The sequence below is a fragment of the Limulus polyphemus genome, unplaced genomic scaffold (assembly GCF_000517525.1).
Source record: "Limulus polyphemus unplaced genomic scaffold, Limulus_polyphemus-2.1.2 Scaffold3770, whole genome shotgun sequence".
NCBI classification, from domain to species: domain Eukaryota; kingdom Metazoa; phylum Arthropoda; class Merostomata; order Xiphosura; family Limulidae; genus Limulus; species Limulus polyphemus.
The window spans coordinates 44,866-59,916 of record NW_013669380.1 but is presented as its reverse complement, the minus strand read 5'-3'; the positions used below and the strand labels follow the sequence as shown (position 1 = coordinate 59,916).

General features: G+C 30.2%; 2 protein-coding genes across 3 annotated transcripts in view; both read right to left on the bottom strand.

Annotated features, from left to right (window-relative positions):
• The window catches only part of LOC106470011 (D-2-hydroxyglutarate dehydrogenase, mitochondrial-like), a 37,937-nt gene extending 35,866 nt beyond the window's left edge, over window positions 1–2,071 (bottom strand). Inside the window, exon 1 of the mRNA XM_013930531.2 lies at window positions 2,061–2,071. The gene's annotated coding sequence lies outside the window, so the exon portion shown is untranslated. The remainder of the gene's footprint in view (window positions 1–2,060) is intronic.
• The window catches only part of LOC106470012 (myeloid leukemia factor 1-like), a 45,275-nt gene that overhangs the window by 19,719 nt on the left and 10,505 nt on the right, over window positions 1–15,051 (bottom strand). Inside the window, exons 1-4 of one of the 2 annotated variants that reach the window (XM_013930532.2) lie at window positions 13,611–13,971; window positions 9,901–10,084; window positions 2,650–2,778; window positions 545–704 (exon numbers count right to left, since the gene is read on the bottom strand). In XM_013930532.2, coding sequence (XP_013785986.1) covers window positions 545–704; window positions 2,650–2,778; window positions 9,901–10,084; window positions 13,611–13,672 — 535 coding nt within the window. In that variant the 5' untranslated portion in view covers window positions 13,673–13,971. Of the gene's footprint in view, window positions 1–544; window positions 705–2,649; window positions 2,779–9,900; window positions 10,085–13,610; window positions 13,972–15,051 lie in introns of those variants that run through there. The other variant, XM_022398562.1, reaches the window with a different exon arrangement.

Below are 15,051 nucleotides of genomic sequence, written 5' to 3'. Positions count from 1 at the left end.
TCTTATTTTGTAAGTGATATTACATATGCATACATGCCTTAATAAGAGTAATACATCTTATTTTGTAAGTGATATTACATATGCATACATGCCTTAATAAGAGTAATACATCTTATTTTGTAAGTGATATTACATATGCATACATGCCTTAATAAGAGTAATACATCTTATTTTGTAACAGTGAGATTACATATGCATACATGCCTTAATAAAGATAATGTATCTTATTTTGTAACAGCGATATTACATATGCATACATGCCTTAATAAAGATAATGTATCTTATTTTGTAACCGTGAGATTACATATGCATACATGCCTTAATAAAGATAGTATATCTTATTTTGTAAGTGTGATATTGCATATGCATACATGCCTTAATAAAGATAATATATCTTATTTTGTAACCGTGAGATTACATATGCATACATGCCTTAATAAAGATAGTATATCTTATTTTGTAAGTGTGATATTGCATATGCATATATGCCTTAATAAAGATAATATATCTTATTTTATAAGAGTGATATTATATGTATACATGCCTTCATCAAGGTTCAACAACTCTTCATTCTCTTCCTCTTCCCCAGTAGTCCTGTTCTTTACACGTTCCATGACATGACCTCTTTCCCCAAGATGGTGACCAATTGACATTTTCTGCATCCCTGACCTAGAATCCTGTAAAGTCTTTCGCGTTTCTTTTACCTGGGTAAAAATAATTATTTGTTTAACACACACACATTTCTAAAAATTATCACTATTACTAAAAAGTACTTCTAAACAGCATATTTCACCAAAGAGTACTTCTAAACAGCATATTTCACTAAAGAGTACTTCTAAACAGCATATTTCACCAAAGAGTACTTCTAAACAGCATATTTCACCAAAGAGTACTTCTAAACAGCATATTTCATAAAGATTACTTCTAAACAGCATATTTCACCAAAGAGTACTTCTAAACAGCATATTTCACCAAAGAGTACTTCTAAACAGCATATTTCACCAAAGAGTACTTCTAAACAGCATATTTCACCAAAGAGTACTTCTAAACAGCATATTCAATTATAATCATGCTTTATCAGCTTAAAAGTCATTCACACCATAACATAGCAATTGTTGTAGTTCATAATACTTTTAACTGAGAGTCGGTCATGATAAGGGTGAAAAATCTCCCAACATGCTGATCATGAGCCATATTGTACCAAGAAGTATACTGTAAAACAAACACTTATTCATCCTAGGAAGACTCGACATTTTGGAAAGCACATAATCATAAAAGTGAATGGATAAGATGTAACCAAAGAGAAAACTAACATATTCTTTTGATGTTCTATTAACCTTTCAACAAACTTTAAAAATTGAAGAAGATGTACACCAGTTTTCAATCCTAACTGATGCGACACAGAAATGCCAGCCTTAAAAACATAACAATCTGAGCAGAAAATTAGGAATTATTTAATTTCTGCAATCACTTTCCTGTCAAAAACAATGCTGAAATTTGAAAAGTACAACAAACTAAATTTCATTTATTTGGGAAAATTCAATGCATAGCAAGTTGGCAGTACACTCAAACTAAACATCCTACATCACCCCATGTTTCATATCAGATGACTTTTATAGTTTTTGTGGTTGTTGTTTTTACTTTTAACTAGCTTAATTTATGGATATCATTTAGCTATTAAACTTGTTTGATTATTGTTATTGATGTTGTTTTTACTTTTACCTTTAGTTTAACTTACGGATATCATTCAGCTTTATTAAACTTGTTTGATTTTGGTGGTAATATTGTGTCCCGACATCCCAAAGCTACATAATGGGATATAATTTCTTATATCGTAATTGTTTGGTTGATTTCTTTATTATTATTTTCACCCTTTTGAGTGTCATTTAAGTAATAAACTTATCCTATATTTTTCACTTCTTTCCAACTTCATTTGTGGTATTTGAATATGGAACTCTAGATACACATTCTTAGTTTGATGGCTTGTTTGACACTTTTCTGATGAAGCTAATATGGTTGTCCCAACTTCAGAATGGGCTAAATATCAATAGGTTTTCTGATTGGACAATATTTGTTAAATATTATAAAACACTTAAGTCATTTATTTTTCCCTCCATAATAAATTTATTGGATTGTATATGATGATAATGGCATAATCTAAGATTGAAAATACAAATGTGTAAAAGGTTGGTTTAATTAGAGCCACATACAAATGACAGAACTCACTATATTAAATTTTGGTTAGATCTAGGCTTTAAATTAACAATGTTAATGGTAATATGCATCAATATTATGTCCAATTATCGGAGCCTATCAGTTGTCTAGTGACACTTATACATTAGTACCCCAAACAATGGAGCACATTCATTGCTTTATAAATATTAATTTTTTTGGGAAAGTGCAGCGAGTGGTTTTACATGAGATTAGGTGAGAGTTTTAACAAGGCTGGTGGCTTGCAAATCTCTCTGTCAGAATGTGCGTTCTGAAGAGAAAAGAAGCTATTCTGTGTGAAGAGGAGAGTTTTCACTTCAGCAACATCATTTACTATATTTAACTGGTATGGTCCACTTCCAGAAATAAAAATTATCCATAAGTGCTCAAAACCCTAAATCCTTTGTTTAAGAAAGTTTTACAACAAAAAATATTTACCCCTCCAGGGCCCGTTCTAGTTGATGAGGAAGCCTGATAAACCTGTGGTTGACCAGTCTCATCAGTTGTATAAGTCATCACTGAAGACGAGCTATAACAGTGAGAGTTAGGGTCCTGAGTCAGTTGTCCCTGCAGTAAAAATACATCAACAAATTTTATATTTTACTACACTACTATATGGCTGTAAAATTAGTATGCCTTACACATGAAAAGAAACCAACACAATACCCAATGTTACATAATGAAAATAATGCCCATACAGCAATTCCCTTCTGCAGACAAACATTTCTACAATCTTACCAGACTAACTGATTGAATTCTTTCTTTTCGTTTCTCCCTACTACAACATAATTTATCAAGTAGATCACGCACAAGTTAGAATTATCTTTTTGAAATTTAAATAAATTATTATCTCTTTACTTACCAGTTCTGGCTATTTTTCACTTACAAATACAACTTATAACCCAAGAGATTTTAGCTTAACTGGTTTAATAACATTAACTATTTAGTATTATAATTATTAATACTTAAAACTAACAATATTACAACTTTTGTAGGTGATCCTGGATTTAATAATTCATTGGATTACCTTAAAAAATCTTATGTTTTTAGCTAATCAAAAATTATATCAGCACATTAAATACATTAATGTTTATTTTTTTTTCTTTAAAGGTACATTATTAAATATTTTTAGTGCTAAGTAACTACAATATTTATTCATATTCTCCTATTTAATTGATGGAACTATTTATTTTAGTTCCTGTATTCTATTTGGATGAATATTTTTAATTCTAAGTAATAATGTTTATTCTTTATAAATAATATTTTATAGATTAATATGTATATCACAAGAATTATTTTAGTAAAATATACTTTTATAAATTGTTTAATTTTTATCATTATATGACTTACATTTTTATAATATTATTTGGTTATGAAACAATTGGCTTTAGTGTAATTGGGCAAGTTTCTTTCCTTATTAAAATTCCATGCAGAATTATTGACTATCAATGAAAAATAATGAATTCTTAACATCTGGACATCTAAGTATTGTTTTTTTGGCATTTGTGTATAAAGTTAAAATAATAAATAACACACAATGATAAAATGGGAACACAAAAACATTTTTAATTAAGCCAATCTATGGCCCCTATAAAGTTGACTCAACAGAAAAAAAAACAAAAAAATGTAGTATTGGCTGAACCAATGGATATTAGAGCCAATAATATTTGTGAATCCTTGGAAATAATGAATTATTAAATAGAGATGAAGGTCCAATGAATATTGGTGTAAGAATATAACATGATATCCTATACGTTATGTGCGAATTGTAAACCAAACATGGGTCACGTGACCTAGTTCAAAAATGTACAAATAAGACACTATCATGTCTTGCAATTCAACTCCTGATGTTGTTTCCAGCTTAATTTTTTATCAATTTGTAATCCTCAATATTTTGTAACATCCACTATCAACTTGACAATATTTATTAAAGTAATCACCATTTATACACCCAGTATTATGAATATACAACTTAACACCATTTTCATTTATAACATTTTAATTCAAAATATATATTTATCTTAGTTATAATAATAGATAACTTGTTTTCATAAAACTAATTTCCTACTGTTTGCAAGTCATTTTTAATTTGAAATCTTACTTCTTTTATCATAGCAGAGTTAAATGTTAATGCTGTATCATCAACAAACATATATTACAAGACTTCTGGATAGAGCTTGTAAACCTACTCTCTTTTTTTGCAAACATGGTTTCTCTTATTGCATTTTAAGCACAAAATTCATTCAATTCTGTGGGAAATTCAAGAATATTCTTGCTACTGATTGTGTTTATAAGGTTTACAGAGTATCATGACCTTTTAAAAACTTTCATGCCTACACTTCAATTCTTTTGGTAATTGTTTAAAGAAATAATGAGCCACTTTGCTGTTTACTGACCACCACTGATTTTATGTCCTGTTAAGTATTGTATTATGAACAGTTAATACTAGCTATATAACAGTTTGGAGTATTACATTACATAACTGGTTAAATTACAACAGTTTTTGCCAATTACTTTATACTTAAGATTGTTGTAACTTTCCAAGGCTTATCATGTTTACATTTTGTCTATTATAGAAGATTTAACTTTATTAATGAGTTTAGCATTGATTTAAAAATTCAATAAATTAATAATTGTGTGTTCCTGTACAAAAATAATGCAAACATCAAGTGATAAAACTCTTACTTTCTCCATAACAAAAGATGTTGTATCAGAGTTAACATATGCTAGTTTACTAAGTCAAATGAATAGACTTGAATGTTTATCTACATTTTTCTATGTTACTGTTTAGAGCAGAGACAGTTTCAAGAGAATGCAAAATCACAAGATGTTTCGTTACGGTCAGCACAGAGATGTGATTGTCTATCTCTGCAAAGTACAGCCCCATGTCCAGTCATTCTGGGCTGTAGGTGCAGTCAAGGTGAGCAGTAAACAAGTTATATCTACAACTATGGATGTCTTTTGAAATAGACACCAGCTTCGTGAGGATGAAGGATCAGAAGGAAATGTTAACAGATGGTGTGAAATTCTTGAAGCTGAATTGTATGTAAGTCTTAACTCATACAAAATATTGCACTCATGATGATGATGATGCAGCGAGATGTCAAAATGTAGTGTATGAGACTATTCCCAGTCTCACTGTATTTTATCTTTGTACAGTAAAATTATCAAGTAAAACAATTTTTTGTTGTATTTTAAGGCTGTGAACAATCTCAGTTTACATATTCATTGTGTACTATTAAATGTTGACTTTATTTCTTTAAGAAATCTCTGTCTTACAAATATGTTTTAAATGTGAAATTGATTGGTTTACCTCTAGTTGCTCCATTTATATATGATTTAAAACCAAGCACAGTCATTAAATCCATATGCTCACAAGATAAATAAAAAATTGGGAATTTATAAACCTGCAAACAGGGACCATAAAAAAAGTAAGGAAACAAAGCTGGAGATACTGTTTACATTATTTACTCAAACTACAAACCCCTATTTTGGCTCCATGCTGTTACCTAGAATTACATTTGGTTGAGTCAAAATAGGGATTTATAGTTTGAATAAATAATGTAAACAGTATCTCCAGCTTTGTTTCCTTACTTTTTTTTCATGATCCCTATCTGCAGGTTTTTATATTTATCTTGTTTGCTGGATTTTTTTTATGCTCAACTATGGGCAAAAGATTACTTGATATGGTAGCTAACTTTATACATTATAATGAGAATAAACATAGCTAGTGGCTAGCTGATATTGTTCATAATGATTTACTGTACCCATTGACTACTTAATTGCATTACTTAGATGTAAAATGTTAGCTGCAGCTGAAGATTGTCATGGAGATTTGTTTGAGAACATAGTGAACATTTATAGTTTGTGTAACTAAATTTTCAATATATAATGCATAGCAATGGGCAAATATATGCCTAGACTAAGACACAACCCCCACTAAATATGTATAAAAGCAGCCTTTTCAAGTAAAACAAATACGTCTAAGACATCGCTTTAAATAAACCTTTATGTCTTTTAAAGTAATTATTCTACAATTGCGTGTAATGAAATTTAATATTATGTGTACTGATTTTTTTTTACTCCTTCACTTTATACACAATATAGGGGTTGGCTCCTTATACACACCAGTTATATAGTGTACACAGCATTGAGTATCTAAATGTTACAGTCCTATAATGTTCATCTATTATTGGCTGGTAATTCCTGTTTGACCCTGCACTTAAGCTTTTTAAAGGAACAAAAGATATTTTTAAGAAAGTTAACTTCAAGGAATAATAAAAACATCATTTACACTAGAATTATGATGTTTTGTAGCTTATGTAAAATATAGAAGAAACAAATCAACTTTTCAAAACCCCTACGACCTTTGTAGTACCTTATTTAGTATTCTACAAAAGTTTTGGGTGCAATATACCAAGCCGTTTTTGTTGTAGGCTGGCAAGAACAGATTTTCTTTTCCTTGTAAGTCTAACATGCATGCTTTTTTTGAGCATTTTTATATGTTCAGTCTCAGCAGTCAATAGTAAAGATTTTAAAATGTTGTTCGGACTGAATCTTAACTGTTTATGGTTCGTTTTGTGCAAATGTTCTATTACGGTTTTGTACAATTATTTGCAATCCCTATTATGAACCACTACCATGATTCATGATTAGCATAATTTATTTCACCTAACAAATCAATGATTATATTAACAACATATATTACATTTTAAATTTTATTATCCCTTAACCCCTTACATACAGGCTTGGTCATTTGGACCCAATATTACTATCACTATATAACCAAGAAACTACACATACTATAACATGTAATAAGTGTTTCTTCACAAAATTTGGCAAGCTTTTAAAAAGTAAACATTACAAGCTTTAATACAAAACCTTTACTAATTCAGTCTGAGTGAAAGGTTATTTTCATGTTAATTATAATTCTTTTCATCTTAATGTTTTCATATTTCATTTGCATACCCTCTAAAACCTACTAAAATTAATATCAAAAGTTTTTTCATTTGGTAAAACTTTATTCCTTACTTTCTTTACCCTAGCAAAAACTGTACTGAAAAACAGTTAAAAGATTTTTAAAAAATATGAAATAAATTACTTTTTTTTTATTAGAATGACTGCAGATTTTAACAGACAACTACAGTTTTTATTTTAACATAGCCTCAGTTTGTAAACATTTCACATCTGCTTCTTTTTAATTTAATTTCTTTACAATGCCTATTAGACACTATAACAATGTGACAGTCACTTTACCACAGCAGCAGAACTTAGTGTAAACAACCCACCCAAGTGATAATCACATGACACAGTTAGCTCCAGCTGGTTTCCCAATTTTTTAAATTGCATTTTATTATCTAACCTAACACGTTTCCAATTTTTGCCTTTTACAAAATTTTGTTAAAAGATACATAATAATAAAATAAACACATAAGAAACACGAAAGTTAAGACTTGCCTTAACAAACAAATGTTTGTACTCAAGAACGTACTTTGATTACATTTTCACAATACATTGGTTATCCACAAAATAATTGATGTTGCTTTCAAATATGCATTTTATAACAATATATATCAGGCACTAGAATAGAATGTCCAAAAACTACTAATTTAGCTGGCTTTCTAGCTAAGCTAGAGATAGGTTTAACAAACATTTCAGTATATCTAGAAGAAATGACTTTATTCAACACATTTTCAAGATTTACTTGCAAGTTATTGGTTTGAACATCACAACAAATAGACAATCAATAGGTTCAATTGGTTCAGAAATTACTCTTTCTATTAGTTATAAACATGTTCAGTAGCAATGTTATTGAGAAGTACAAACATTTTAAAAGATAAGATAGGAAGACATGTCAAGCAGGTGTCAAATATTTAGTGATATCTCAGTAATGCAAGAAGATTAGACATACACATTTTATTTTTTGGGTTGTCATTATCTATAGTACAAGTCTGTAGTTAGTTGGATACTGAAACCCATAAAAATGTAGAAAGAAACACTAAAATGGGGAATTCAGAGAGCTGACGAGTCATATGACACAAGGACACAAAGAATAAGAATTTATTGAAATATTTCCTTTTGAAATTAAGAAATTAAAACTTAGATAATATAAAACTTTGAACTATAAAGTATGTGTTGATACCAAGCTTCTGTTGTACATTGATAAAATAGTTCTTTCCCAGTTTTTCTATTTCTCCCTTTTTCACTTTCTTTGCTTTTCTTCTCCTTCCCAGTTTTTCCCAATTCTGCTTTATCATGACCAAAAATTTGCCCCTAATTTTTAAAATCTGAAAACTGTGTACCTTTAGAACAGTGCTTCTCAACATTTTCCAATATCATTTACCCCTGTACATTTTTCACAACAGCTCACTCACCCCAGTTAAAAGAAAAAAAAAATACGAGAATTAATATTATTGAATTATCAATAAATTTAATGCAAAACTTTTGACAGCAAACTCCAGCATAACTGAAATAAAATTCTGAAGTTAAGCATGTTTTTATCACCATTATATTGTGTGTTTTCTAATATTAATTAAGCATCAAACACAAGATTGCAAGATATTCAAAAGAAATGCTCATACCTAACATTGAAATGATAAAAATATTAAAGGTCCTTACAGTGAGAAAAAATGAATATTTTAAAATATGTGATGAGAGGAAGTTTAAATCTAAGTAGAATGAGTACAAGTAGAAGAAATATGAGGAGAACCAGATGTTTCTCTATCACTAACTACTAGACAGACCTATTTTACTTAATCTTTTTGAAGCAAACTTTGTCACAGCATTGTGTTGTAATAGTAAACACAAACAGATGTCAAAGGTTCGTTTTAAGAATGAAGACAAGACAGTGTTTTACTATGCATGTAAAATGATGTTTTAAATTTGTTTCCAAACAATCATTTAGAAAGGGCCCCAAACCAGACTATAATTGATAATGCCCCTTCATCCCATCATTCTCATTCACCCTAATTTTGACCTAATTAACTCCTGGGTGAACCATTCATCCAGTTGAGAAGCGCTGTTTTAGTAAACTTAATTGGAAGAATATTTAGCCTTGTATTTAATATTACAGCAAGATTTAACTCTAAGGTTTCTAATCATCACTGACATTATGGGATCAAATCTCAGCTGCTTTTGGTAAGGGGTCTGTTATTCACTGTGAGCAATTTAATAAGAAATTAATTAGTTAGAATTCAATCTTCTCCACAAAAACTGATCCAAGTTACCTAATTCCTTTTTCATACCCAAATATACCAAAACATTTTGCTCATGAACTTGTTTGGTAGAATCCAAAAAATTAAGGTCTTGAAAATTAATTATCAAAGCTCATACTATTTGTGAACAAATATATCAACTCTCAAATAGTTATTTTCAATAAAAATTCAAGTTCACATATATTATACTTAAATATACACACATATATCAATGTTAATTCGGATTCAAGCAATCTATTCAACATGTTTGACAGTTTTTTGTGGACTTCTACTGCTTCATCTAGTTTAGACATTTTGAGTTTCATGGAGAAAGATAGACTTATCATGGATTCCAAATAGTCAATTCATAGCTAAGAGAAAACTCCATAAAAAATGGCATTATACTACCAAATTATCTCTAGGAGACATCAGAAATTATAACTATAATATTACTTATTAATTTTAAAAATCAGTTACTTTCAGAATGAATACTTACAAAATTTCTAAACATATGATCCATATTAGGAAAAAGAGAGTGGCCAAAGCCAAAAGGCATTAAACTTGAGTTATCCCCATATTGACTAGGCCTATGGTTGGGCCCCATAAGCTGGGGAAACATACTTCCACCAAACATCCCACCGAATGGAGCCATCATTTGTCTCATTGTTTCAAATGGTCCACTATAAAAAAAAATAATCACAGACATCATAATAATGCATTTTCTAAAGTATCAAATAATATTCCAACTCAAAGATTATTTGAGATATTTGTGTATTGTAATTAAACATAAAAGTACATTACAGTTGTAGTTTGTCTTACTAAATTAACTATTCCATGTGACAACTATTAACCAAGTTATGCATACATGTTCTCTCAAAATATACATTTTCCTACACTCTTCGAGTTATAAAGTCAAACAAATTTAGCCAGATACTCAATATTCTGACAACATAAGTCTAATATAAATAAAAAACATGCCAAGTAAACATCTTTTTAAAATCTAAATGACCATAATAATACAAATACAAGTTAAGCTATATATTTTAAACAATAAGATCACTACAAAACAAAAGTTAACACTGAAATACATGAATTGTACATGCCCTTTGAATGACATGTTAAAATACAAATATATAACAGATATAATAACATAGAAAACTTAACATACTAAAACTATACATAGGGCAATTGTTATAAGCTTGTTAAAAATTAAACATTACAAGCTCCCTTGTACACCTGCAAAAGTAGAACAATAATTCAAATTTTGATTAATCAATTGTTAGAATAACTGAATACAGTGGAAATTTGAAATAATAATTCTAATTACTTAATTACATTATGTGACACTAATCAAGGTAATCACTGCTTATAAGTATCTTATTATATAAATTAAATCACCCAGCCCTAGTTTCAAGTTTTGTCAAATTAACTGATTTTTTGTGTAATGCTATTGTTTCCTTGTGTGAATTATGTTGTTATTTTACTTTAGGCCTAACATTTTATTTAGGTCTATTGCTATTCTCCTGTTTTTTATTATGTTTTCACTGTTTATATGTATCATTTCTGTGTATGGATTACACACCAAGCATGTGTTTAGGATTTACCAAAAGTTCAATATTAATCCTATATATATGGGCACAGAATTTTTTTTTCAAAAACAGAATAGTACAATGAAAAAATGGGGAACAGCATTAGGCCTAAATTGAAGAAGATACAGTTCACTGGTGAAAACAAATAGAACTCAAACTTCATTGACTAATGTACAAAATTAAGGAATCCCACAGCTATACAAAACAATCAAAAACAAGACAAATTATAACATTTTGACAATATTATACTTTTCCACACAGAAAACCTTTGTATCTAACATTCCATCATGTCCAACCACACAATTATTGTAATATAATTTAGCTACTATGTTTCTTTGCCGTGTAACCTCTCTTTTGGCTTATAGATGACTTTTCAGAGACAAATGGATTAATGTCACATTCACTTTTCCCCATGTTCTTCCCTGATTTTTCTTCTGTTAATGTCAGGTTTATGTTTTAGTACTGTGACATTCTGTTCAGAAAAACTGTGGTTGGTTTTGTTCATGGACTTGGGAATGGGGTTTTTGGTGTTCTTTTAACCTGATGTTCAAGTTATGTTCCAACTATGTAAAAGGCTGAACAATTGTTACACTTTATTTTGTAAATGTCACAGCATTAAAAAATGAACCTGACATTAAAAGAAGAAAAATCTGAGAAGCCCTTAATAAAATCAAAGAATCCCACAATTAACAAACACCCAGGTACATTTATGCATGTTTTTGATTGTTGTTTCCCCAGAAATTCCCAATCTTTTGCAAATATTTCACACAGCATTTCCACATTTTCATATTTATTTACTTTTGTTAATTTTTTCTGTTCAGTTATAATCTGTCAATTCACATGGATTGATACGCACATATATAAGTAACCACTATCAATTCTAAAACTTAAACACATTGTTAGATTATTAAATGTTGATTTAAATACTAAAACCTTCTTTACCATTGAAACTTGTGTACTTGAGAATGATCACACCAGTGATCAAAACATCGCATGTTTTAAAAATATTCTTCCTTGCTATAAAAGTTGTAAGTTGTAATGAAATAATACCCATTCTTAGTTTACCTATGTTTTAGTTAAGGCCTAAACTTTTTATTATTTCTCTAATAAAACAAACTACCTAGCTAAAAATTACCTAGTAATAGTTATAGCTAATTAAATATACTGTTCTTACCTATATTTTACTAGCAAAGTACCTGGTGTCACTCAGATAAAAATGGCTTTAAGTGTCCCGAGTTGTTTTGATTAAATCAACCATATTAATTGTGTTTTTTTTGCAAAAAAATCAAAATGATTTCTTTACCTAACTACATATTTAGATTAAAATCAACAAAAATAACAATGTGCAATAAAAATTTTCTTAAGCTATTTTAATCAAACCAAAACCTGGTACATTGCTCCTGCTTCTTGCATGTGCTTTGCATGACATTAAGTTTCCAAAACAAAATTCCCTACTTGGTGTCCTGATTTCTGCTGTATGGTCAAGTGTCGCTTACAGCGTATTTTGACCACTGTTCCATTTAATAGAGAACTTATCTTCTTGTTGCAGCACAATGTAAATGAAAATTAGCCAGTACCAACCATTTTGTAAAATCATCATACAGCCAATTCTTGCAAGTACATGCAAGCAAAGCAAAATATATGGCTGAAGCAAGCTCATTTAGTTGAGGGAATTCTCTTATGCATGTTCGTGAGAAAGCACCAGCCTTTTTCAGGTAAGGGAAGTTAGAGAGTAGGCATATATATGTAGAAAAAAAGAGAGAATGAACAGAGAAGCCAGTGAAGGCTCCACAAAGTTTTTAAATAATTTTAACACATAATTGATTATGAATAATGATTAGAAGAAACCCTCCCATAGAAAAGAAATGTAAACAACAGCCCGTTTGATCACACCTTATCAAAAAATCTGGCCTTTTCAATTTGAAACCAATTGGTCATCCTGTTTACCAAAACTTGCTATATTGGTCACTTTGGCTTCAGCTTGCAGCCCTGAGGCCGTGGTCACATAGCCCATGTTACTTCCTGCACAAAGTTGTACCTGTACCCCGGGTTTGAAGTTTGTAACTTTAAAGATGTGGCTGTGTATAAGGAACAGACTCATTGAAATAAAGAGACATTCGAACTTATATAAATAATGATTAAAATATATAGTTTTTCACAATGTTAGTGTTAGCAAAATTTTTTGACCATAATTCCAGTCAAGAACGTTTGTGTAAGTAAATTATTAAATATTATTCATCTCAACAGTCATATTTATTTTCATTTTACAAGCGCGAGTTGCGTGCAATTCTCTATTATACTACTATTACTATTAATAGTATACCATACTATAGTTTTACTAACAATGTTAGTGTTTCTGTTAGGCTATGTTAGTATGTATGAAAAACTAAAGTTCGAATAACATTAAATTTGCAACTTTAACTACCAATAACATGGTGTAATCCTAACCATTGTAATGTCACTTATAAGCCAACTTAAACTAGAATTAAAAAAAAAGTATAAATTAATTGATGGTATCAAATTAGGCCTAAGAGTAAGATAACTTTTGTTTGGTTAAGCCTAACGAGTAACGTCGATAATTCATGTTAGCAAAAGCAAATATGAGGTCAAAACTTACTTCATTGCGTTAAGAAACGGATCTTGATCCAAATCTCTCATGATTGAGTCGAAATGTGACATGAAGTTGTACTAGCTACGGTTTGTATCGTAAGTTTCCAAAAACTTTGATAAATCGTATCGAATGATATATATTCGAAAAAAAATCGAGGGGAATCTCACAATTACAACACAATACGTAACGTACACAAACTAGCTTTTCAATGGATAAATTTCCAGAAAAAACTAATCACGTGATCGTCACTCTCACGTAAAAGAGCAAACAAGAGGGCTGTATTCCAACAAATTTGTCTTAATATTATTTCAAAATTAAAGCTAAACTTCCACGCTTTATTTATTTGACCCACTCCGGAAAAATTAAGACTAGCTTACTAGTTCGCCACTCTTCTGAATGATTACATTGATGAGTAAAGTTAATTCAAGTAAAAAATAAATGATAATAAATAACTGTGTTAAAATAAATAAATAATATTGTGTTATTAATCCTTACCCTAAATTTATTCCCCGGTGTGTCAGCGGTAAGTTTATGGTTTGCAATGCTAAAATACAGGGTTTGATTTTCCGTAGTGGATAGAGTGAAGACATCCCATTGTGTAGCTTTGCACTAAGGAATCAACAACCTAATTTTGATTTGAAAAAGACTCATACAAAATTGATAAAATTCAACAATTTATTCTTGTTGTTCATGCAATTTGATAATAAAAGTAGCGTATCGACCACTGCCTGTCATATCCTAGCCGGTCTGATGAGCACCGGTATTAGGCGAAAGGCCTAATCGGCCCTGGATATATCAGATAGGGTGTGTTTGGAATATTGTTACTCATTCTTTTTTACTTCCTCTCATAAATACCGAGAATTTCTTTATCCAAAGCTTACGAACCAGCAGGCTAAGTCCCTTAGGAAATACTTTTAACCATACTGCTAAAAAACTATCCAGAGAGAGCGCTAACCTTTACGGCTCTTCTGTTAAATGCATGTTTTCTATCAGCTGTGTGAATACATTTTCCGCTCCTCAACTTGAACAGAAAGCAAGTTTCCACTTTGTTTTATAAACTTAAATAGCATTTAAATTTCCATTTTCTCATCTTTTAAATTAACGAGCTAGGTAATGCTGAGTTTCTTATCTTTAGTAGACTACTGTCTCGAGCCGCAACGCCATTTGATATCTAATTTGGGTGGGGATGGCAAATTCTTACTGATGCCTAAGGGAATTTCTTATACGTTTTTAAAGCGAAAAATGCAATAATATGTATACATTGTATTTCACCATAGCTTTATACCACATAAATTAAAATCGCACAATTAGTACTGTTGCGTCAGCGAGGTCACGTGACTAGTATCACGCCACGTCCTTCTCGAACCTTCATGAATTATCGGGAGACTACTAGATTGGGGGTAGCTGGTATATATAAGACGTTCACAACGTGACGGGACAACGAGGT